The sequence below is a fragment of the Micromesistius poutassou genome (genome assembly GCF_964030765.1).
Source record: "Micromesistius poutassou genome assembly, chromosome: 21".
Classification (NCBI taxonomy): Eukaryota; Metazoa; Chordata; class Actinopteri; order Gadiformes; family Gadidae; genus Micromesistius; species Micromesistius poutassou.
The window spans coordinates 5960591-5987673 of NC_140291.1; the positions used below are offsets into that span (position 1 = coordinate 5960591).

General features: G+C 46.0%; 1 protein-coding gene across 2 annotated transcripts in view; it reads left to right on the plus strand.

The window, feature by feature from the left end:
* Window positions 1-27083, plus strand: part of snx29 (sorting nexin 29) — a 113438-nt gene that overhangs the window by 46129 nt on the left and 40226 nt on the right. For both annotated transcript variants that reach the window (XR_014639567.1, XM_084485312.1), the window contains exon 15: window positions 8044-8150. Coding sequence is in view for 1 of the 2 variants with exons in the window: in XM_084485312.1 (XP_084341438.1) it covers window positions 8044-8150 (107 nt within the window). In the remaining variant the exon portion in view is untranslated. The remainder of the gene's footprint in view (window positions 1-8043; window positions 8151-27083) is intronic.

Consider the following 27083-nt stretch of genomic DNA (forward strand, 5'->3'; position numbering starts at 1 on the left):
TATAATATTTAGTGTTTAATAAATAATTGTTCAATGTAGTACAGTCTGTAGTCTATATCTCCCCCCCCCCCCCCCCCCCCAGTCAGACGGCGGCAACGCCCCCTCCCCCTGGTCAGAGGGCAACATCATGCTGCCATCCCACCAACCCCCAAATCAGACAGCGGCGACACCCCCTCCCCCTGGTCAGAGGGCAACGCCACATTGCCCCCCCAAGTCAAGTCAGACGGCCCCTGGCGCACCACCACCTTAACTAACAAATTTCCTGCGGGAAACCCTGCAGCCCCTATGGAAAAAAATGTTTCCACAATCCACATGCTATTTCTATGCAGTTTCACACATATGAACAATCATTGACGTCATAATATTTCACTTAGGCTAATTGTTTGCGTGTTTATGCTGTGTATAGCCTGTGTAAGCTTATGTTGCAGTTCCGACCTGCCATGGCACGTCAAAATAGCAACAACAACTGTGCTATCCGCTATAGACCAGGTATTTTTTCGGTCAGTGGCGCAATTGCATTGGCGCAATTTCTAGATCACTAAAATAGCACCAAGTATCATTTGCGCCGGAACACGCCTCTGCTTTTCACCGACACGCCTCTCCAGGCGCAAGTGTAGTGGCGCCTGTTTGCTGCAGGGGGGAAATCAGCTTTGCGCCTGGTACAAACTAGCAACGATACATGCGTTGGTGTACAAAGTCAATTGCGCCGGGCGCAAGATAGGGCCCTTTATCTTATAGCTATATCTGTATCTGTGTATTTATGTATTCCTCTATCTCTTGATTTCTGTCCCTCCACTACCATCCCCATTAAGGTCCGTCTGGCTATCAATCTGTCTGCTTGTCAAACATGGTGAAACGTTTTTTGGGTTTGGGTTTTCGTCCCTGGAGAACCCTCTGTCTCATTTAGACTGCTCCATATAAACTGGGTAGGATAGAAATTATATTTTTGTTTTCAAAGGTTTCAAATAGATGTTTTACATTCATGAATCCATCAACAGGGGGAGAAAAAGAGTACTTTTGTGTGTGTGTGTGTGTGTGTGTGTTTCTGTTTGAATTTATCTGTGCACGTCCATGAGAGACAGTGGCTGTTTACACGTTCAGCACAATAATCCAATTATGCTTCTCTCTGATTTTGAAAATGCCCAATTAAGCCCCTGAAATGCCTAGCGAGGGGTAGGGAAATAAGTGTTCCATTAATAGATACTCATTTCATGCCATGGTGTCTAATTGCAAAATTATTGATTGAAAACCTGCCTTTCTGCACAACTTAATTCATACCTCACACATTTATGTAGAAAAGGCTCCAGCTGTATTTTATTGCTGGTTTAGTGTGCTATTTCCGCAATTCATTAGCATTATTGTTATTATTGATTAAATATACGCATTCATCCAACCTTATTCGGGTCGTTAGTGTTGGAGTAGGATCATTGAGGCAAAACATGGTTTTGATGAATATATTAGAATTCTAATATTAATATATATATATATATATATAATATATATATATATATAATATATATATATATATATAATATATATAATATTATAATATAATGATTTATTTTTGTTTTTTACCATATTTTAAATGATCATAAATGAACATAATATCACTTAAAGGGATCAAAAATTACTATAAACATGACAACATTTGTTCAGTGGGATCACTGCAAGGGCAGGACTTGCCCTTTTCTATGTCAGGGAGGGTGGACAAAGCCAGGCCATTCACATCCTGTTTCTGTGTTTCACCAGCCTCAAGCGGTCAAACTCATGAAAAACTCACTATGGCTGCCACAGAGACTGGTGGTGATTTGGAGTGAAAAGGCTGGGTGAGAAGAATACAGAAAGGAGGGGAAAAGTGGCGGTCTGCCTTCCTTCCAGCCGCTCTCCTCCCCCTGCTCCTTGCTGTCCTACCATGCCAGGCCGCTGTGGTTTTCAACCCTGATTGGCTGCGGTGATTGGTGCTATTTTCAACACTTGGATGCACCCACGCAGACACGCAAACAGACACACACGCACGCACATGGACACAGAGACACACACGCACATGCACACACACACAGAATTTTTTTTAAAAAGAGGCTGACTTTGTGAATGGCTTGCAGAGCACACAGACGGTCTGGGTATACTCCAACCTCCACCACCACCAGCACCACCACCACCACAACCACCACCCTACTGTACGGGGTTTTCAGTTTTCAGGAGCTGAGCTGACATTTGGAAGAGAGAGTTTTCTTTTTATGGAATGGAAAAGGTAGAGATCTCTGTTTTGAATTGATGTTTCTTTTTTTGTATATAGGATTACGAAATAGAATAGTATGTGTCGTGTTGGTTATTTGCAACTCAACTCTCAGAATGTATACAGTATTTGTGTTTTGCAGTTGTGCGTGTGTGTGTATATGAGTCATGACTGTTCAAGCGTGCGTCTCTGGGCTTGCTTTGTCTATCCCTTGTGGGTGTGTACCATTGGAACATTAACCCTTTTAGATGCTAAATCATCTTCAGCCACGGCCATTGAACAACAATTGGTATGCATCCTGTGTCTTATGTATATGTGCGTGTGTGTGTGTATGTGGGTTTATGTGCGTGCATGTGTGCTTGTGTGTGCCCATGCAAGTAGCGCGCTCTCTCCATTGATCAGTGGAGCTCTAAGTGGACTGCAGCGAGAGTGGAGGCCATTGATTGAGGCCATCAGAGCGAGGAGAATGACCATTTCCACACCTCCCTACTCACTTGTTGAGTCCCTGACTGTTTTCCCTCACTGGTTCTAGACTCTGTGTGCGTGTGTCTGTACTTGTCGGGGACCTCGATTCATGTGTGCATTTGCACACTGAAGGTCTTCTTGTGTAATAGCCTGAAATCATAGTATTGTAATCATTCATAGTTCTTTCTGTTTCTTTCTCTGGAATCATTGTGGTCTCTGTCCTTGTAGTTGTTTATCCCGCTTGTGTTATGCCACTTGAACCTTTTCTCACTTTCATGGTTTCATGGCATTGCACACACACGTGTCACACACACGTGCACATGCATAGACACACACACACACACACACACACACACACACACACACACACACACACACACACACACACACACACACACACACACACACACACACACACACACACACACACACACACACGTCCAATGGTGTTATCAGCAGGAAACAACCTTTGGGTGATTAGTAAATGAAAGAAGATTGCTTATGATTAGCAGACGTTAATTAAGTCTGCTCGCCGCCTGGCTGCTCCCAAGCCGACCCAGTCAGCAACATGTGAGTCTTGGACACGTTTGGTATGCATATGTGTGTGTGTGTGTGTGTGTGTACACACCACATTTTACAGAATACACGCACACGCAAGTCTGCGGTGCTTCTCGACCCAGTCAGCAACATCTCCTGGACACGTTTGGTATGCGTGTGTGTGTGTGTGTGTGTGTGTGTACACCACACTATATAGTATACAAGCACACGCACACACTTGTCTGCGGTGCTCCTCACCAGCAACCCCGGGTCCCGGTGTGTATTCCCACCGGGCACCGCTGAGGTACTTTGGGCGCAGTCGCCAAACGCCCAGCGCTCTCAGCAGCCCTGGTGTGTGTGTGTGTGTGTGTGTTTGTGTGTGTATGAGAGTGAGAGAGTCACACGGTGGTTTCCCATTGATATGCATGGGCGGAAGTGACTGCTCTTCAGCGCACCACATTATTAGCATTTGATGGGGGGGAAAAAACTGCAACGGCTGAACGCAGAAGCTCAGGGCCTCGGGGGAGGAAAATTGTACGTTTGTCCACTGACGGGAAAACATTTTAATATAAAAGTGCCTGTGAAACGGAAAAGGACAGGGAGAATATACAAGAGGAAGACGGATAAGAAGGAAGGGGTTGAAAAGGTCTGTTTATCTGTGTCTGGCGCCGCGTAAGGGTGAGCTGCCGTTGTCTGCCTCTTTTTTATAATAATAACGTAGAGGAGGAGAACGGAGGACAAGGCAAACAACAAAGGGGGGAAAAAAAACTAAATTGCACAGCGAGCGAAACAAACAAACACAAAACAAACTACAAACAAGGATATCTCACCGCCGTTAAAATTACAAAAAAGCATTGTCCCCTTAGCCGACACAGTGCTCAGGGAATTCTATCAGAGAGGCCGAGAGAGGGCGAGAGATTTCATACAAAGATACGATACGGAAGAGATTCACCCGGGCCCCAATTTCACAGCGCTCCGACTGCGACATCGTTCCACATCTGTTCACAGAACTAGCAGGGCGTAACCCTCTGGATTGCACCCGTCCGTAGCGAGCGACCCCTGCATGTAACGCTGAGTGGATTCAAACCAGGGGGCCCGGAGTGCCCAGGGCGACACACACACACACACACACACACACAGTTCCCTGTTGGGGATCCCAGTGGGCGTGCTGGAGGGCTGTGTGTTTTACAGACAGATGCTTATGGAAGCAAGCGATGCATACCCCCATTGGTGGCCCTGTGGTCTGTTTACTGCCCCACACTGAGAATCATGAGGTTCCTAATGATAATAGGAACTGATCTGTTTGCTTTTGTTCTTTGCGATTGGGGAAATAAGTCTCTCTCGTGCACAAACACACACACACATTTGGAATTTGGAGTGTGTGTGTGTGTGTGTGTGTATCACTTGAATACGTACACACTTAAACACATTCACCCGTATAAACCTGTCTAGCCTATTCCCATACAGAAAAAGATGTGCAATGTTGCAAATCATTAAAAAGAATAGAGCCACGAGCTTAATGTGAAACGTTGACACTTCAATGGAAATAAATGCATTTCAGAGGTTCTTGTACACACACACACACACACACTCACAGATTGCACCTGTTTAGAAAGGCCCGCTTAGTTAGGTCTGTTATTGCAGACCAGGTGCCTGCCTAACATCTCTTTATCTGCAACATCTGCTTGTACCCTCTCTCTCCTCTCCCTTATGTCCCTCTTCCTCCTCTCTTTTATCTCTTTCACTCACTTACTCTTTGTCTCTCTCCCTCATACTATCCCTCGCCCGCCTGTCTTTTCCTATACTATGATAAAGATAGTGGATAATGCTTGAATACAAGCATAATGGTGATGTCCAACCAAGGGCTTCGCAATGATTAAATATCATTGTTCATTGTCTCTGAATGGTGTTGTATTGTCATGTAAGGATAGTGATAGTGATGATTATCATGATAGCCTGTTTTATAGTGAAGATACGTCCTTGAATGATAAAAAATACTATGTTTTGAAATGTCAGGGACATTAGTTAGGTAAAAATAGTTGTAGTCTGATACCATAATTTCCATAAACTTTAGCGTTATTTTTTGTGAGAGAGAGAGAGAGAGAGAGAGAGAGAGAGAGAGAGAGAGAGAGAGAGAGAGAGAGAGAGAGAGAGAGAGAGAGAGAGAGAGAGAGAGAGAGAGAGAGAGAGAGAGAGAGAGAGAGAGAGAGAGAGAGAGAGAGAGAGAGATAGTTTGAATTGAATAAATTGTGATATTAATTTCATAAATGATTATCTTCTGTCACCCACTGTGAGGGACCGACGTGCTCACCCCACGTATTCGGGATATGGACTCATTGGTTTGGAGAGTGTGGGGAAAAGACGAGGGGCAATTCCAAAAAGAGTGAAGTTTTATTCACTTCAAAAACAGACCCAAGAATAAATAAACAAAAATAAGTCTACGGTTCCAAAATACAAATGAATGTTTTCAAAAAGAAAAGCTGTTAGCAATTTAGTCTAGCCTAGCATAAACATGGCATAATTTAGCATAACAGAACATGTGGCTCCAAGTACTGGCCTCGCAACAAGCCAGCAACTACCTTCCCCCCCCAACGCAAAATGAGACACCCCTTAAATAAGCAAACCAATTAGTCTCAGGTGGAACAATCAAGGCCAGTTGGGCCATACCATTTACATGGAAAAACATTTCATGGCCAAGGCTAGATGGGCTAAGATACTGCCCCCTACTGCGACAGAAGTACAAATATGACAAATCAATTGGCTGGAATGGGAGAGACACTAGCCGCGTTTACATGGACACTTCTGTTCCGAATAGAAGTGGAAGAACAGCTCAATCGGAATAAAAAATGATCATATATACGCCTCAATCGGAATACAATTCTCTGATCGGAATATAATTCTATGCAGAATAGAAGAGGTGGTGTAGTCCGCTATAATCGACATGTATACACTTATTCCGATTGGTTTGGGGTGGGTGCGGGTAACTTAGAGAGATGGCATCAGCAGCTGCAGTAGTTCGCAATTGGTCCGTCTGTACTTTTATGCAACCCGAACTTAACCACTGTCAAGGAAAGTGGCTTTTTTGCCTGATTCACGTCTGTGTATCACTCTGCAAGTAGTCCGGTAACTTATCAAACCCAGCGGATTCGGTTGCTTAGCGACGTCAACGTCTTTGGCGGACTATTTCTCTGCTGGAATTGACGTGTTCCCCGATGGACAAATTTAACGCACAACTGTGTGTTTATGCTGAGACTGCTTTGCTTTTTGCTACCTGTCTGTGTGCGCCGTGCGGGCTTTGAGCACCGTCAAGGGAAAGAGGCGGTGGTTGAAAAAAATATTTCGACCGCTTATTAAGTTCACTCGTTGCTTATAATGGTTTATTCGTTTCCCAGTATTTCATTAATTTAGAAGACAGTTTTGTTAATTTTTGAATTGTAAAAAAAAAATAGGCCTACAATATTTTTTTGAAGTTGCGAGTTTTTGAAATTATTGGAAGAGAGTCGAGCTGACCTCGCCTGCTGTAGCCTACCGTATATGTAATGTACTGTATATTGGTGAAACACAACACTGCCAATGTGGCGGTTCCATGCGCAACGGGGATTTATAAAGGTTACTGTAGTAGCCTACAGTGGCGGAGAATGCGTCAGGAGCTGAAACATCACTATGGTAGAGCTAAGAAGTTTCTACGAGCGCTTCAGACCAACCTTACCAACAAACGATACAAACAAAACCAACAAAATACATAAAAATGCCAAATAGTGATAACACGTCCATTAAGTCGCTGCCGGTCCAGATGTGTCAGGTGTGCGCGAGAGACAGAACGTTCGCTTACCACTTTTGGAAATGCCATATATACAGTATGTTCAGATCGCATGATAGGAATAGATCTATTCCGATTAGAAATCTAATCGGATCAGAAGTGTCCATGTAAACACGGCTAGTGAGAAGGGGTTTCACTTTCTCACACCCACCCTCTCTCTCTGTTCCTTCCCTGTCTCTTCAGCCTTCATGTACAAAATCTCTCTGAGATTTAATCAGTTGATGGAAGCACTGTGTGGGTGTGTGTGGTTGTGTGAGTGTGGGCCCGTCCTAAAGGCTAGGTACTCATGGCCCACGCTGAGTTCTGGTTCAACTACAACACGATTAAGTGATGTGATGGGCTCAGTAACAGTGCCTGGACTGTGATGTGATGGGCTCAGTAACAGTGCCTGGACCGTGATGTGATGGGCTCAGTAACAGTGCCTGGACCGTGATATGATGGGCTCAGTAACAGTGCCTGGACTGTGATGTGATGGGCTCAGTAACAGTGCCTGGACTGTGATGTGATGGGCTCAGTAACAGTGCCTGGACTGTGATGTGATGGGCTCAGTAACAGTGCCTGGGGGGGTGTTCTGGTCCAATAGTGCCAGTAAGCGAAACTGAAAAAAATCTGAATAATAAACAAGCGTTGTATGATGATAAAGTGCAGCAGTGGATTTTATCGCTCTGACAAAACTAGCTTCTCTCTGAGCGTACACTGAGTGTAAATGTGTGTTGTGAATGTTGATTGTGTGTTTGTGTGTGTGTGTGACTGCACACATCTTTGAAACCATATGCTTCTATATGTACTTTTGTTCATGCATATATATATATTTTTATATATATTTAGATGAATATTTACATAGACACCCCTCTCTGACTCTCTCTCTGTCTGTGTCTGTCTCTCTCTCTCTCTCTCTCTCTCTCTCTCTTTCACTCCTCCGTCTCTCTGTGTCTCTCTTTGTCTCTCTCTGTCTCTGTCTTTGTTTCTGTCCCTCCCCCCTCAGCCCTCCCGATCCTGGGGTCCAGTGAGGTCCAGGCTCCCGCCCCTCAGACCAAGTCCATGGAGGACATTGAGGAGCTAGCGGCGAGCTACGAGCGGAAACTCATCGAGGTGAGTGACGACTGCTGCCGTGGTGCTGCTTTCACATGTTTCCCCGATACGTTTACGATCTTTTCTGTGGTACTGCGTGATAGTGATAGCACGGTCATAGCATGGTGCGGTCAAAATGAAGGCGTTCATATTGCGAGTTTTTTACACAAAATGTTGAATTACGCAGCTTGTTTTGAACTTTCGGTGAGGTATGTGACGTCCCCAAACTGAACTGTCCTGGCTAAAGATGGATGAGGACAAGAACTGAGTTTTAGGTGGAAAGGTTCACTTGTTCAAGTTGCCCGATCTTTGGTGAAAATAAAAGTAATCTGCTGAGTTTGCGAAGCAAAATTGAAATGGCACAGAAGGGATTCATCTTATCACCTCAAAGCAAACTACCTGATGAAACTACCGCTGTGATTTTAATTTGATATTCGACGTTCAACGTTTTTAACCTTTGCAGATCAGAATTGCCCCTTGAAAGGAGGACCGATTTCATGGATTTCTGCTTGAGTAAAGACTTGACCTTTGGCCATATTTCACACTTTTAGTTTCTCTGAGTGTATCACAAACTATGTTGATATTACAAATCAACGGCCTTGATTGTCGAGCTGTTATGCGTTTTACCTGCAGAAGTTAACGGATGGTCTTAAAGGGGCATGCGGCCAATATACTTCCTACGTGTTGATTCTACATTAATCACATGATTTTACATTTAAATATCCATTATTACAAGCTGCAGTCGTAAGGAGAAAAGCCCTCAGAACTTGTATCAGTTTCCGTGGAGCGACGGTACTATGGTGGTGGGGTTCAATATCACCCATGAAACCAACAACCTTTCTGCGTGGAAACCTCCGAAATTCAATTTCCAATCTAGGAACGGGGAGACCGAGTGAATCCAACCAAACCGCCGACTCATTATCCCCGAGTTGGGAAACGTTTGCAAACGAGCGTGGTTTCCAGCGCCAGGCAGCGCCTCTCTTCTCCTCCATCCAGCAGGTGGAGGAACTATGGCCGATTGGCTAATGACATGGGTCATGTTGGCGCGCACTCTTGCTGGTAACCAATCACGGGGCAGCAGCAGCAGCTGTAGAACCCAGCTGTTTGCTCATCGCCATGTTGTGTTTCCTATTAGCCTGATTGTTCCCCATCTCTCGCGGCGAGATGTTCCTCTGGTGGACAATGAGGTTGACGGTAGAACCGTGGTGGGTTCCCACAATGTTTGTGTTCATGCCTGGTGTTTTTATTGTGGTGTGGTCGGGGATTGAGAAGGGGGGGATGGTGGCGGTGGGGGTGTCCGGGGGGAGGGTGGGTGTAGCTGAGGTGGCAGCATTAATAATTCATCTAGTTTTATATTTCTTTAATAAGAAATAATTCGGGCTGTGTTTGGGGAAAGCCATCGTTTCACTTATTCATGCACATGTATGTGTGATGCATTTTTAATGGCGTTTACTTATTTATTTGGTCATTTGCCGAGCTGTCAGTCTCCACAGCGTGACGCGAGCCTGGCACCGAATGGAACACTTGGGGCCGGTTCACCGAGCAGATGCTATGCTAATGCTATGCTATGCTATGGCTACACTACGTTGCGTGAGGTGCGTGCACCTGAGTGTGCACCTGTTCCTCACCTGAGTGGGAATGACAGTTGTCTAGCCTAGTGTTTGGGGGTGTGGCGGGGGAGGAATTATTTTGTGAAATGCACTGTGAAAACGCCAAAGAGCGCTAGGCATCCCATTGGCTGGTCGGAAGTACCTCGGCTGCCATTGGCTGGTGGAGAGTACCTCGGCTGCCGTCGGCTGGTAGCGGAACAGTGGCGGCTAATGATGTTTTTCAGGCCTGGAAGCAGGAAACACGACTTAAAAGTGATTTGTTCTCATTACTTGTTGTCTGTACTCTGGTCTCTTCATACAGTCAGCCATCTGCTGAGGCAGGGCTCTTCCTGGTAGTTAGAAGACACTGCCGCCGTCTCTTTCAGTATGGAGAGATGAGAGGATGTGGCGGAGAGTCCTTAGGAAAGAGGGAATGCCTGCATGTCATGTCTTTGTCGAGGGCTGCGCGTGTTAGCAGCTTATTAATAAGTACCATCACATCTTTTTTTATGGAGATTCAGCAGAACCGCAGTCCAGGTTCCCTCTGTATTTTTAAACGCACGAATCTGCAAACATTCTGTCTGAAATGTTAAGCGGATAAAGTTGTTCTTATTACTCTCTATGTGGTCATAGTTAATTACCGCTTCTCGTGCATTATTTATGCTCCGTCACATTTGGTTATAATTGGACGTGGTTTTTCACTGCTGAATTGTAAGCTGTTTCCTGCCTGTGAGGGGGAAGGTGATTCCAGCAGTCCCAGCCCAGTGTCAAGGGACAGGCTGGCTTTCCTCACTTTTCTGTTTCGACAGTTTCTACCTCGCTCAACTTAATTGCCGCATATAGTGTAAATATACACCCATTACGGCTGCGTCCCCTTTTCTCTGTGGATTGCCTGTGGATTGAGAAACATTTGGGAGGGATAAAGGGAACGCAAGGTATGTCTTGCAGTAGCTTTTCCAAATACATCATTAGTCGTTTAAGCCCTTGTGTGTGTGTGTGTGTGTGTGTGTGTGTGTGTGTGTGTGTGTGTGTGTGTGTGTGTGTGTGTGTGTGTGTGTGTGTGTGTGTGTGTGTGTGTGTGTGTGTGTGTGTGTGTGTGTGGAGAAATATCACATTGATATTGATTGCTTGGAAATTCCCCATGGCCTATATGTATGTATGAATGAAGGACGGAATGGTCAATATAGATCTTATGGAGCAAGATCCATACTTAATTACCCTGCTTACAGTTACTCACACACTGAGCAGCTAACCTTAAAACAAACAGTATACAAACTCACTCCTTCGGTTGAATAATTTATTCAAATATTAGAGAAAATCGTAGAAGTCTTTAAATAATTTCTTCTCTTGCCATGGCCTCTCCACTCATGAAGCCTTTCGCCCTCCCTCCCTTTTTACTCTCCCCCAGTCTCCCTCCCATTGCTACTGTGTGCTCTCTCTCCACGTCTCTCAATTACTCCTCCTTTCTCCTCTTCATCTCTATTCCTCTGCTCTCCTCATCTATCCTCTCCTCTCTTCCCCACACCCCTTCTCCTCATCTCTCCTCGCCTCCTCCCCTCTCTCCTCCCGTCCTCTCTTCTCTTTTGCCCTCCTCTCCCGTCCTCTCTTCTCCCCTCCACATCTCTCCTCACCTCCTCTCCTCTACCCACCCCTTCTCCTCTTCTCGCCTCTCCCCTCCTCATTTCTCCTCCCTTTCTCCTCTTCTCTCCTCTCCCCTCCTCATCTCTTCAACCCTCCTCTCTCCTCCCCATCTCTCCTCTCTTCTCTTTGCCCCTTCTCCTCTTCTCTCCTCTCCCCTCCTCATCTCTCCTCTCTCCTCCTGTCCTCTCTTCTCTTTTGCCCTCCTCTCCTCTCCTCTCCCCAACTTATCCCCTCTCCTCTCTTCTCCCCACCCCTTCCCCTCTCCTCTCCTGTCAAGGAACAGGACCAGTAGTCCTCACAGGGTGTGTGATGATATGGATTACATTTTAACTTGATTCATCATTCTGTCAATAGAAAGCTGTAGATAATGGAACATGCCAATCAAAAGTTCCAAGAGTTCAAAGGGCTACTTGTGAAATTAGCATGGCATTATTTCGTTGTTTAACTTGCCAAATGATTATTCTCGTTTCGATCACGGAATCCATCCATCTGCTCTCCATCTCTACATTATGCATATGTTACAGTACCTGAGTGCCCAACTGCTGCACCACAGGCACCTCACAGCGACCTGCCATGGCTGGGCTATACGCTCTGTTTACCACGACAAAGCTGGTGGCCAAAACCCTCTCCATGAGCGTCATGCAGCGCTGGAAAAACCCACCATGCCTAACGGGCTGCATCGTCCTAACCCAAATTCTCCTGTAGTCTCTGACAGTCGTATTCTCACACACGCTTTCTCTCTCGCTCGCTCTTGTCTCGGTCTTGCTCTCTCTCTCTCCCCCTCTCTCTCTCTCTCGCTCTTTCTCTCCCCCTCTCTCTTTCTCTCGCTCTCTTTCTTTCTTACACTTGCACACAAACATTGGGGCACGCCACACACACTCTTTTCAGCCGCCATCTTCCCCTCCAACCGTGCAGTGTGTGGTTAGCATTGTGTTTCGGCCCTAAGTTATAGTGGTGTAAGGGGGGGGGGGGGCAGGTGGTTGCAATAGTAGTGTATGAAGGGGGGAGGGGTGGTGGTGGTGTATGAGGGTGGGGGGGGTAGTGGTTATAGTGGTGTAACAGGGGGTTGGGGTTGTGGTGACGGTGGTAGTGGTGTGTGTGTGTGTGTGGGGGGGGGGGGGGGGGTGATGGTGGTGTAGGGGGTGTACGGAGAAAAGATATGGGTCAAAACTGTATAGGTGTCCCGGGGGAAGAATTGCACATCCTTCCTTTGATCCACACTCTCATTAATTACACATAAACAACATCATGAACAAGAACAACAATTACCAACGAGCCACTAACCCCCCCCCCACACACACACACACACACACACACACACACACACACACACACATTAAGTGAGTGGGGAGGGGGGTTTGGAGTTAGTGAGGGGTAAAGCAGTAATGAGCTGTGGAATGCATAAAGCATGTGACTCTTGATCTGTGATGCCGGTGAGCGCGACTGCATCGTTATTTTCGGGATTGAATTTGGACGTGCTTTGTAGCGCGTCCCAACTGAAGTTTGGTTTGATAAACACCCATTCTGCTACCCTTGCTGAAGTTGTTTGGTTAGAATGACATTTATTGAGGTTTATATTTTAGGTTTGTCTTTTTTAAAAAGCAATAAGTGGACATCACCAGGTAGGCGCCAGCAAGATAACAGATAAACTGAAAAGGAGATTTTCTGCTTAATAAGGATGAAGTTTAAAACTTGAGAGTTTGAAGTTCAAGTGGTTGAATGGGAATTTGGTAACAGCCAGACCCTCAAGACAGCAAAACAAGATGATATCCCCTCCTATTCCTCCTAGTAATCATTATAATTCATTAGCAGAGGGGTTGGGGTTATGGTTAGAAGGATAGGATTAGGGTTAGGATTATGTAAATGGTTACTAAACCATTAGCCAACTGTTAATAAACAGCTATTTAGTTAGTCAGTTAATGCTTATTTCTGCATTGGTTCATTAATGGTGCATTTATTTACCCTTATTACCAATGTTATTATACTGATACCTAAAACTGATTTTACATTGAGTCCAGCCAAGCCTTTTGGGGACCCTAAGCAGAATTTGTTTCAAGCCTTTGGGGCCCCCGCTCCACCACCGCCACCGTCATCTGTGCTTGATGATTATTGACATAAACGGCACACCATGTCACATTATAAATTTCATTAATACAGGAATGGATTGTGAACTACTGCCCCCCTGGGCAAAGAAGCATAAAGACCCCCCTCCTCCAATTTGTGCAAAAGTGGGTATAAATGGGGGAGTGGGAGGGTCTGGGGGTCGTCCCCCAGAAAATTTTGAATTTGGTAGATGTGATTTCCTGTATTCTGGTGCATCTTGGGGATGGCCAGCTGGAGAAGGGCAATACCTTAATTCGTTCAGATTCATAGCCTATAACCTGACTTGCAGGGCCTGCACAAGCAAACTAATATAGCACTGGGTTTAGCTGCCCCCAAACCATAAGTCTACTTTAAAGGCCTAGCCTATATTTTGGTCCATATTTGATTAGATACATTCAGGGTTCCACACAGACATTGTGGCATAAGCAGAATTTCATGATTTAGCCCTATTAAGACATATCACATTCTGTATTTGATCTGGGGCCCCATTGAGAGGGTCATCCACCCCTGTATTAATATAGTTGTTATTTACCCCAAACCAGTGTATTTTGAACCTCAGAGTGTACTGAAATCACAAATCTATTTTAAACTCATATTTGAAGGGGAAAACTAAGTGTGGTTTACTGTACTGTAAAAAACAAACAAACAAACAAAAAAAAACAATTTTTATTTTTTTTTGGGTGGCCAGGGGGCCCCAAGCAGCCGCTTAGTTTGCTTATGCGTCGGGCTGGCCCTGAGTCCAGTATAAGTATATTCAAATTTATTGTAATCCATATATAAAACCGTAAACCCCAATGATTTTGAGTTGTATAAACTGAGTAACAATCAACACACTTTTCTGATATTATACAAGCTATTTGCACCCAAACTCATCTGGCTGTCTGGTTAAGCTGTTGGCCACTACTGGCCTAGAATATCAAATATAGACTCACTAAACCGTCTGTCTGTGCAGGCATTGAAGTAAGGTCTTCCTTATTTAGTATGCATAACCTTAAGGATGCTTTTATTTGTCTGGCTCCTCTGGCACATATTATTCAATCTTTCATCAGCATAATACACAGAATAAAACCAAATTGATCAATTTGTGTTCCAAATAAAGGACACAAAGCGATTCAATCCGAGGGTATTTGTTTAGCCCTGCATTTCAAATTGCATGGGCCTTTTAACACAACTTTCCAGAACAGCTGTAGCCTGGAGCTCGGATGCATTTTATTTGAAGAGTGTGTATAGGAACCCAGAGGAACCAAAAACTAGCAGTGCATTGTCCACCACTGGTATGGATGTACATTATATACACCATGAGCGAGTGCACAGTTCCCTCACCACACGCTCCGCTGGGAACCCTTTGGCCTGATTACTCGCTTGTGTGCTTGATACACACACACAAACACTTGGTGAGCACACTGCATCTCCTAGGGCAATTTAGAAACATGTGGCGCCTAGGATCCAGCAAATGGACATTTGTTTCTATCCATTAGTCATTAGATGGTGACAAGACCCTGGTCCTAACTACAGGCTCAGGCTGGCACGCTTCCATTTCCTTTCGCTTGAAACAAGAGCCCTATCACACAACTACATGTCAGTGAGTACCGCGCTTCTATGATCTTGTGTCCCTTGTGAGCCGTGAAACACACTGATTTATTTTTTTTCATTGGCGTTGGACTGTATTTTTCTTCACGTCTGGATTTGCTTCTTTTGAATTACATTGTTGGGACTCAAGCGCTGGTGTAATATAATAATTGTGTAATGCAACAAAATCCAGTCGGCACCCTTAGAAAGGCAACCGTACAAAGTTTAAACAGCTGAATGTGTACTATATACACTGACAAATAAAAAGGTAAATATAAAATATACATAATCAACCACTCAGCCTCTCCTGGAACTGTCACCTTATCGTGGTGGAGAGGTTTGCGTGTCCCTGTGAACCTGAGGGCTGTGTTGTCTGGAGCCATGTGCTCCTGGTAGGGTCTCCCATGGCAGAGTGGTCTCAGGTGAGGGGCCAGACTAAGAATGGTTCACAAGACCCCATGCAAGAACAAGAAAGAGGACGAGAGACCCTGCCCGGAGGAAGCCCGGGGCCCCCGTCTGGAGCCAGGCCCAGACGGAGGGCTCGCCGGCGAGCGCCTGGTGGCTGGGTTTGCTACGGAGCCCGGCCGGGCACAGCCCGAACAAGCTACGTGGCACCCCTCTCCTCTTTGCCCTGTGGGCCCACCACCTGCAGGGAGACCCGCTGGGGTCGGGTGCGCTGCCACATGGGTGGCAGTGAAAGTCAGGGGTCCCGGCGGACCAGACCCGAGCGGCAGAAGCTGGCTCTGGGAAGTGGAACGTCACCTCACTGTGGGGAAAGGAACCGGAGCTTGTGAGGGAGGTGGAGCGATACCAGTTAGATCTGGTGGGGCTTACCTCTACGCACAGTCTCAGCTCTGGTACCGTACTCCTGGATAGGGGTTGGACTCTATTCTTCTCTGGTGTTGCCCAGGGCGTGAGGTGCCGGGCGGGTGTGGGGATACTCATAAATCCCCGGCTGAGCGCCGCGGTGTTGGAGTTTACCCCGGTGGACGAGAGGGTCGCCTCCCTACGCCTAAGGGTGGTGGGGGGGAAAACTCTGACTGTTGTTTGTGCGTATGCACCGAACAGCAGTTCAGAGTACTCGGCCTTCTTGGAGACCCTGAATGGAGTCCTGTATGGGGCTCCGGTAGGGGACTCCGTAGTTCTGCTGGGAGACTTCAACGCCCACGTGGGCAACAATGGAGACACCTGGAGAGGTGTGGTGGGGAGGAACGGCCTCCCTGATCTAAACCCGAGTGGTCGTTTGTTACTGGACTTCTGTGCTAGTCATGGATTGTCCATAACAAACACCATGTTTGAACATAAGGGTGCTCATAAGTGTACCTGGTACCAGAGTACCCTAGGCCGAAGATCGATGATCGATTTCGTGATCGTGTCAGCTGATCTGAGGCCTTATGTTTTGGACACTCGGGTGAAGAGAGGGGCGGAACTGTCAACCGACCACCATCTGGTGGTGAGTTGGATCAGGGAATGGGGAAGATTCTGGACAGACCTGGTAAGCCCAAACGGGTAGTGCGGGTGAATTGGGAACGTCTGGAGGAGGCCCCCGTCCTAGAGATCTTCAACTCACACCTCCGGCGGAGCTTTTCTAGCATTCCTGTGGAGGTTGGGGGCATTGAGCCAGAATGGGCGGTGTTCAAAGCCTCCATTGCTGAAGCTGCGGCGGTGAGCTGTGGCCTCAGGGTCTTAGGTTCCTCAAGGGGCGGTAACCCTCGGACACCGTGGTGGACACCGGTGGTCAGGGAAGCCGTCCGACTGAAGAAGGAGGCCTTCCGGGGTATGTTATCCCGGAGGACTCCTGACGCAGTTGCAGGGTACCGGCGGGCTCGAAGGGCTGCAGCCGCTGCCGTGTCGGAGGCTAAGCAGCGGGTGTGGGAGAAGTTCGGAGAGGACATGGAGAAGGACTTTCGGTCTGCACCAAAGTGTTTCTGGAAGACCATCCGACACCTCAGAAGGGGGAAACGGGGAAACATCCAAGCTGTGTACAGTAAGGGTGGGACTCTGTTGACCTCGACTGAGGAGGTAGTCGAACGTTGGAAGGAACACTTTGAGGAACTCCTGAATCCGACTAACATGCCCTCTATGATGGAGGCAGAGCTCGAGGTTGATGGTGGTTCGTCGTCAATTTCCCTGGTGGAAGTCACTGAGGTAGTTAAACATCTCCGCAGTGGCAAAGCCCCAGGGATTGATGAGATCCAGCCAGAAATGCTAAAAGCTCTGGGTGTTGAGGGGCTGTCATGGTTAACACGCCTGTTCAACATTGCGTGGGAGTCTGGTACAGTGCCAAAGGAGTGGCAAACCGGGGTGGTGGTTCCCCTGTTCAAAAAGGGGGACCAGAGAGTGTGTGCCAATTACCGGGGTATCACACTTCTCAGCCTCCCTGGGAAAGTCTACTCTAAGGTGCTGGAAAGGAGGGTTCGGCCGATTGTCGAACCTCAGATTCATGAGGGATGGGTGATGACCGAAAGGACGAGATCACGGATACAAGCGGCCGAGATGAGTTTTCTCAGGAGGGTGGCTGGCTTCTCCCTTAGGGATAGGGTGAGAAGTTCAGTCATCCGGGAGGAACTCCGATTAGAGCCGCTGCTCCTCTGCTTAGAAAGGAGTCAGTTGAGGTGGTTCGGTCATCTGGTAAGGATGCCCACTGGACGCCTCCCTTGGGAGGTGTTCCAGGCACGACCAGTGGGAAGGAGACCCCGGGGAAGACCCAGGACTAGGTGGAGAGATTATATCTCAACACTGGCCTGGGAACGCCTCGGGATCCCCCCGTCAGAGCTAGTCAATGTGGCCCGGGAAAGGGAAGTCTGGGGCCCCCTGCTTGAGCTGCTGCCCCCGTGACCCGACCCCGGATAAGCGGATGACGATGAGGATGAGGATAAGGACATAATCAACCATGAGGTTTCCTCACTGTTGTCTTACATTTACATTTACGTTGAGGGCATTAATCCGACGCTTCTATCCAAAGCGACTTACAACAGTTAATACACACAACGTCGTCAGGAGCAGTTAGGAGGAGCCGGGGATCAAACTAGCTAAAAGTCAACCTGCTCTACCTCTGCGTCTTCCTTACAATAATCTACCCAAGTAGCTCTGCGTCTCAAATTTTCATTTTCTTTGGGGATGCAAACAGCTTTAAATCAGTGGACAGACTGAGTGGACAGACTGTCATGGTCGTCATTGCTGTCAGCTCCGTCATCACATGGAGAGGGCTATGTTTAATGCCCACGGGGCTGCGGTGGGGTGTTTTAGCAGAGATGTTCGGCGATGAGATGAGCCCCTATCATCAGCCACATTAAGTCGTTAACTCCCAGCCCTCTTTTATTTTCTGCCCTTGTTTTTCCTCAGTCCATCTGTCCCATCTCTCTCTCTCTCTCTCTCTCTCTCTCTCTCTCTCTCTCTCTCTCTCTCTCTCTCTCTCTCCCCCCCCTCTCTCCCTCTCCGTATCATCCTCTCCCTTTCCTCTGCTCTGCCCACTCTCATTTTCAAATATTTTTCCCCAGTTGACTGCACAGCTTGTGATGTCTATATTGGGCTTTGGTGTCTCTCTCCCTCTCACTCTCCCACTCTTACTCTCCCACTCTCACTCTCCCTCTCTCCCTTGCTCACTTCACTAATTTCTCTGTGCTGTCTTTCCTGTTTTCAAGAGGTGGGAGTTCAGTGACTCAGAGTGACGGATCAGGGCACTGAGTGGACCAATGACATCAACCACAAAATCTGTCCTCTCTGTTTCTCTGTTTCTCTCTCGCTCGCTTTCTCTCTCTTTGTCCACTCTTTTCACAAACAGGCTTTTATTAGAATGGCATGGAACATGTATGGATTATATGCATTTTTTATTTTTATTTTTCGCTCTCACTTTCTGTCTTTATCTCTGCCTCTCTCCCTCTGTTAACTCTCTGTTCACTCCCTCCTTTTCTCACTTCCCCCCTCTCTGTCCCCAACACTCTCTCTCTTTACTTGTCTCTCCCTCCCATCCTCTCTCTCCCTCCCATCCTCACTCTCTCACCCTCCTTCCCTCCCTTTCTCTCCCTCCTTCCCTTCCATCCTTTTTCTCCCTCCCTCTCTTTCTCTCCTTCGTAGCCCCCTCTCTCCCCTTCTCCATCATCTCCTCCTTCTCTCTCCTTTACTTTATCTCTCCCTTCCTCTCTCTCCCTTCACCCCCCTCCCTCTCTTCTGTCACATTCTCTCTCACACAGCACATGATCCGACTCTTGTCTCCCTCTGTATCTCTCTTGATCTTTCTTACATTTTCTCTCTCCTTTCCTCTCTCTTGGCCTCTGTGTCTCTGTCTCTTCCTCTCTCGCTCTCTTTTTCCACTCTCTCTCCGCTCGTTCCGGGTCTTGGACTGGTATTTTTATGCAGGCCATCTTGGCTCGGCAGGACACAGATTGGGTCATGTAGACAGCTGGTCTGCCAGGTCGCTCTGAATAGAGGCAGGCAGAAGGATGTGTGTATATGTGTGTGTGTGTTTTTGTTAACTGACTAAATGCCAAAAGAGCGGTGATCTAAACTCAGACTTCAGCCATATGGACAGGGGAGACGGACAGTGCAGACACACAGCAATACAGACAGACGGGTGAGCAGGTATAGAGTAAGACTGGCAGGGAGATTGCCAGTGCAAATGATCATCACCTGTGTCACAGTGAGGCACGACAGATTGTGCGGAGCTAATGTTCACCGCTCCCCATCTGCAGCCCTGGGATAATATAGCTCGGCTGCATGGGTCATGTGTTCATGACCTAATTTGGTCATGTCAGGTCACTAACTCCTTATCACTCTCTTCATCAACACGGCTTGACGTAAAAATAGATCATTGTAAGGGCATCCTTGTTCAGCCATCTGTGGTTCCAACGTCAGAGGGAAACAAAAAAACCATTTTTTTTTTTTGGAATAGTTAGGGACCTCACCTAACCTTAGTCACGCCAGCACTTTCGGCGATTTCCTGTGAAGACTCTTCAATCGATCTTTGAAGATGCATACAAAGGGAGTATTTCAATGGCTCAACTTCATCTGCATATTTATACTTTAGCAACGATACAACAACCGTGTATCACGTCGCTGAAAAAACACAACACAAAATGTTGCTTCATGTAGTTTGTTCTCAAAAGTTATACACCCCCACTAGCAAAATCATTACAAGAGGATTTGCTATCACCCCCCCCCCCCCGCCCCCCCAGAGACAGCGACTTGTATTTAACAAGCTAGCACGCCGCTGGCGGTCTGACAGTACATTGTTGGATCGCCCGAGTTCTAAAAAGTTCATGAGGGTTCCTCTATTTCCTTTCTATTCTATACTCTATTCTTTTCAGTCTTATTTGTGTATTGTGTCGAAATTTGTGTTTGTGTTGACACCGAAGTTTGTATTAGACGTTAACATATATTTTTGGACCCTATATCTTTTCGATCAGGGGTGGGCAAAAATATTTTTACAGACAGCCTTCATTAATTACGCTAAGGGCCACACGTTGGAGAATTTATTTATTTTATAGTGCTGTTACATAAAACTACATAAAATGGTTAGACATGACCAATTACTTAATAATAGTATATTTGCCAGCCCAGAAAGTCTTGGTCCTTCTGGGAAATGTTTACAGCCATATGTGTCAATCTAGTGTACGCTGAGGTTACAATGAAAATAACATAACAAAACACTCCACTCCCATAAAACAATCCACTTAGATGCAGTATCAACTTTTAAATGAGGCTACATCTTGCCATATTCACCACTGCATAGGTCTCTGATGACCTATGCTGTTCTACTTATGTAGCTGTGTGAGGCTGTTTTTACTTGTTTAGCTCACTCAAACTTTAATACCATTGTCGTACAGACAGAATCACTAAATGATACAGATATTATGCAAATGACTTTTTACAACAATCAAAAAATAGCTTTAATTATACATGAATATAATAACTTTTCTCTTTTTAACCTGTGTAACTGTATACCTAACCTGTGAGAAGGATTTATAACTGGGAGAGATTTATAAATTACCCTATGTGTACACCCCATCTCATGTCTACTCTGAAAAGTTTAGCGTACGCAAGGCTCATAGCTAGCATACTCATTTGTTTTCAGAGGGTGCGGCTACCGGCTGCCATATTTTCTCAGTGGCTTGTGAACCGTTGTTTGCTGTGATTGCACATCGTGTTTGGTGAGACGCCAGGGTGAGAGCTCTATCTCAAGATGCGGCAGATAACAGCAGCAGGCTGTGTGTGTGTGTGCGCGAGTGCATGTGTGTGTGTGTGTGTGCTGTGATGATGTCTGATAGATGTGAGCGCTGTGGACAGATGACTGATTTGCTGGAGTATAACCCTCCATTAGGATGCTTACAAGGATGGGACATATAAACAGCTTTTTCTGAGAGGGCATGTTCCGTAGAAGGCCTGCGGTTGTCCGTGGGTCAGTGCAACCCCATCCTCTGCTGCCACAATGCCCTATTCTCCTACAATTCTGCCTGTACATCACATAAGTGTATATCCATCAGCCGGCTTATGGTATTATAGGGTGGATGGAGAACACAGCCAGGAGGTCCTTGCAGTCTCTGATGTCTTGCCCTACACTTGCCCTCCTCTCATTTCTCCACACGCTACTGTCCATTGATGTATCAACCACGATACTGTTATGTTATACGGTGGATGGCTCACAAAGCACCATTGAATTACAGACAATCTTTTGAAAGTGGTGGGGAAATCCCTCCACATGGGTTGTAGGGTTTTGTCGGAATAAAGGGGTCACAGTTATGGAATCTAATCCTCATCGGTTTAAATGTGAGCCTTTGATTTCCTCGGAGGCCGTAACTGTAATGAGGGGTTATATAAATACACTTGTATGCAAGGGGAGCCGCTCCCACCTCAACCGTCTCAACAGAGGGGCTGGCAGGAGAGCATCTCTGGGGTGGTGTAATGACCCCAAATGCCTGGTCCCCATATGTCCACACACACACACATACTAACGCACACTAACACACATGCAAATGCACTACGACAATAGACATACACACACACACACACACACAAACAAGCGCAAAATCAAAAGACACACACACACATTATAGAGACAGAGAGACACACACACACACACACACACACACACACAGACCATAGACATACACTTAGACACATATGTGCCCCAAGACAATAGACATCCGTGCAGATGCACACACACACACACACACACACACACACACACACACACACACACACACACACACACACACACACACACACACACACACTTTAGAACAGCCAAAGAATGACAAACTGATTAGCTCCCTCTCCGTGGAAGAAATTAATTGAGTTCTTTCACGCTTAAAATTAATTCACAATTTTTTTTGAGACTGTCCTACTTAATAGTTAATAAGTAGAGTAAAATAAATAGAGGTGAAGGATGTTCTGGGTGTCAGAATAATCGTAAAACATTTAAGCGGCTCTAAGGGAGGCACAATAGAATTATTCTGTTCCTAGACGCACAACGCTACACAAACCTTATTTACGGGGTGTGTGTCAGTCAGCCATCAGTGCTTATTGTGGCATTCATCACACCAGCTTTGTTGCTGTCCGTAGGAATCCCCTCTAGGTCCCCATAACCCCAGGTTGGTGTTGGCTAAAACAAAGAAGACAGCCATTATATCCACACATGCTGAAGTGGGAAAGAGTGCTTGTTGTCAGAAGTTGGGATGTAAATTAATTTCCCCTTGTTGAAGTTGTTACCGGACAATCAAAACGGAGTGGTAGCCAAAGTAAATGAATAAACGGTTAGTCTGGAAATCTGGCGGTGGGGTCGGACAATAACTATCAACTTGAAACGTATTAGCTTTGCTTATTTGCTGATTAGCTTATCAAGTTTGTTTGCGGTTACGCTCTGGTTCTTTGGAAGCTGTGAGTAAATGTTTGAAATGCCCTACCATCCCCACGAGTTGCACTTAATTCACTTTATGAGGTTTTCTAACATTAAGTTGAGTTCCCCTAGCCTCCCTATGGTCCCCCAGTAGCTAAAAATTGCATTAGGTGTAAACTGAGAAGTAGCTATCTTACTCTGTCTTTGAAAAAAGGATAGCTGAAACGCTTTGATTTGGCTTCCGGTCCCGTATGACGTCATACGGGACCAGGTTACCTCCCCTTTCTCTGTTTGGCCCGCCCAGAGAATTTGGCCCGCCAATGAGACAATGAGCTAGGACCATGCCAATGCCACATGTGTGTGTGTTCTTTGTTATTTGGATAACCGTTCTGCTGTTGGTGTTATGGCGCATAACGTGCAACACAATAACGTAAGCTTGCATAAAGCTCACATTTGGTGAAAAGACTAGAATGCGTTGGGTTGGTTGAGAAGGAATTGGGAACCGTGACATGGAGGAGAAAAGGTTTGTTGCCCAGGATTGTCCGTTGGAGCTGCGGGGCTGGCAGCCCCAGGGGCGGCCAGCGGACCAGCAGGGCTCCGATGGACCGCTGCCGGGGCAGCGGGGCTGGGCGGCCAGCAGGGCTCCGACGGACAATCCTGGGCAACAATCCTTTTCTCCTCCATGTCGCGGTTCCCAATTCCTTCTCAACCAACCCGACGCAGACAACCCCGGGCAACATCACGGGCAACAATCCCCTTCTCCTCCATTTCGCGGTTCAGTCTGTAATTGACGTGGAAGTGGAAGAACCAGAGGCGTCTGAGAACCTGACGCAGTCGTTTCATAATATCATCCGGAGGCGCAAACAGCTTTTGACCATGATAATATATATTATATTATATAGATATCTAAATATAACATGATATTATTTAGATATAGAGCTCCAGGACTCCCGCCGGAGCACCCGGAGTGTTCAGTGTTCCACTGTAAACACTAGCGCATGGTACCGTGGCCGCAAGCTGCTCAGGGCCACACCCCCACCCTCCACCTTGACCCGCCTCTAAAAACGGCGCGTTTGTGGAGAGCTCATTGTGGGACTGGCTCGTAGTGGCTGTAACTCTGCACCAAGGCTGAATTTCTTGAAGATCTTCAAGTACTGTATTAGGGGCCCACTAATACCTATATTAAAGCATCCATAAAATAGCATGCCATGGGACCTTTAAACAATAGAAAAGTCATAGAATTTTTTTATTTGATCAATTTAATCAATTTAATTATGAAATAACACATTTACTTTTGACTTACACTGATGAGAACGAATAGTACACAAGCCTCAAACACAGTGTGGAGTCATTCCAAAGGAATCGAGAAAACCAATGGAGAAAAAAACAAAACAAACAAACCATATTTATTTAACATTGAGCGTCTACCTAAGAGGTAGTTTAAAGTGCAGGGTTAAAGTATGAGTGACAAAGGTGAACCGGGTTGTACTGGTTTTCAGTCGAGGCGAAGTAAATAAGAGACAGAGCCAATTGACAGCATGTCCATTGTAATGGAGGAACTGAAGAAGATCAATGAGAAAATGGACAGGAAACACTGTTCGCTAGACAGGACGTTCAAACATAAAATAGCGGAAATTGGTTGCTCTTTTGAGAAACAACTGAATGACAAATTGACATTTGAGGGCGATTCTACGGTAAACTAGTGAAATGGAACCAAGATGACATGAAAGCAGAAAGTCCAAAGAAACCCAAGACCGCATTGATCTGGCAATACGGCACCTGTGAGCATGAATCGATTCAGATGGAAATAAAAAGGTACACCACAAGAGCCGGCCGCATTCAGTTCAACCCTGACATTTCCCTCATTGTTTTGGGCCTGCCTTTTGACGGGGGTGAGAATGTCATGGAGAGAGAGGAAAAGTTGCTCACTGAGGGTTTGTGGAGCCACAGCTGTACCGGCTATGGTGGTCTGAGCCTGATCAAGGTGGAAATAAACACAACTGAAGAAAAAGTGGCAAGGCTGCGGCAAAATTAAAACCTTAAGGATAGTGAGACGTACAGCAAGGTCTGTCTTAGATGAGATAACATCTGGAAAGGGATTTTTCACAGCTCAGAGAGGCTTGTTAAACTGTTAGGAGCAACCGACAGAAGATGGTGGGCAGGGAGGAAAGATGAGGATTGATTGAACTGCATCTGCAACGACACAGACCACATCCAATAATCTTTCTTTAGTTCATTGGAACTTAAACGGATGGACAGACAGGAACTGTGAGTCAAAAACAGTGATTCTAAACCACCTGCGACCAGATCGAATTTCATTCAAATAAAACAAATTCAACAAGAGCGGGCTCTGTTGACATTGAGAGATGTGTATGGTATGGTAACAACCGAAAAAAGCATGTCAATGCTCCACAGGGTACAGAAGGTGTAGATAGATAAGACTGACCTATTAAGCTCATATGATGTCAAGGTGATTGAAAAACAAGGTGGATGGAACCCTTGGTTCACAGTTAGTCAGTTTGAGTTTGTGAATTTGCTTTGTAGTGCTTCCATGTCGTCTTCCCCAGACACATGGCCCTGGGGAGGAGATGCATCCTGTTGCTTTGGGCACTTATAGAGCCAGATGTATTTCTGTTCTGAAGCGGATGCTGTTTATGTTCGTGAAGTCCTAAATAGTATGTATGTAACCCAGATGATTATTTGAAAGAGGTTGACGAGGTACCACCGAGAGTTGTGTTAGACGACTGTAAATTAACACAGAATCGTGAAGAGAGTTTCTTAGAGACTCCAAATTGTGTCTTGGAAACGGTGGAATATGCCTGCTTAATGGGCACTATACTCCAGTATCAACAAAATAAAAAGCAGACTATATTGCAACTCCTGAGTATCTGAAAACCTGCACCCCGATCAAGGTTGTAGAGCAAATCAAATGGTTGATTTAACAGGCTGCGTGGACCTCATTGGGAGTGTAGTAAATTGCCTCACCATTCTTTGAATAGAAGTAATGGACTTTCCTGTAGGCTTTGGAACTCAGCCAGTCGGTTCTAAAGGGGGAGAGCAATCGACCAACGAAACACTGTAAAAGAAGCATACGCAGAAAGTTACCTGAGGATTTTTCTTTGTCCAGATATGAGACGCATAGTGCTGACGGACTTAGTGGACAGGCTGCAATTTAGTTTTGCAACACAGGAAGAGCTAGATAGAAGGTCTGGTGAAAACTGTGTAAATTAGTACATGATTGAATGTGAAAATACTCACAGGATAAACAACCTGCTGCCAAATCAAGGAGAGTGTATAGGCAGAGGAAACCGTGTTGGAATGAGGAGCAGCAGGATCATAGGTATTCTTTGCATAGCTCAGAACAATCTTATTTAAAATGTAAAGGAAATGGAGGAGATGGGCAGCCACTATTAAGTATTTTCAGAAAAATGTCAAAATGCATATGAGACACCGTTTCTATAAATGTAGACGCCTCGATTTTGGAAGAAATCCAAAAAGTCCTCAGCATTTTCTGGAATTAATAGATAAGGCCCAGACGGAAAGGCTACATCCCAATGGAAATATGGGGAGAGGGGGGGAATTGGCAAGAGTCTCTTCTCAGGTACGTGCAGTGTGGGAAAATACTTTGCTAATCTGTTCTCAAGTGAAGTTAGAGGTTAGGATGAGGGGTTTTATCAGGAGATGTGTCTACTGAAAAGACAGAAAAGAAATGTTCATGGTTCACTTCCAGGGTAATTGAGATCTTAACGTAAAGACATCTATGGCTGAGGGCCTGAAGGCAATGGACCGGGCAAAAGTTGGAAAAAAGTTCCCCTTAAACTTAATGAAGCTGATGGCATTTCTGGAAGAGGAACAAGTACTATCTGACCCACGTCTCTCCACCTGTGTTGAACGGGGTATCTCATTGGTCTGAGCACTACTCATGTCCGTATTGATTTAGTTTGACTATTGATCTGTGATATAGTCTGATATAGTCTGATATGGGAAGGGCCACAACGTTCTCAATGCCTGATGAAGATCCCTAGCAATCGAAACGTTGCCTGTTGCCTAATAAATCTACTTCTGGAGCAAAAAAGACCCTCCATTCTCTTATATCCAATACTATTGTCTAGCACCTGTGGATTACCTTTAGATGTGCGCACCACCCCTCTTTTTAATGGGCCACAAAGTGTCATGGCACGAAAATAAAATCTGAATTGCTGAACTGAACATTTGACA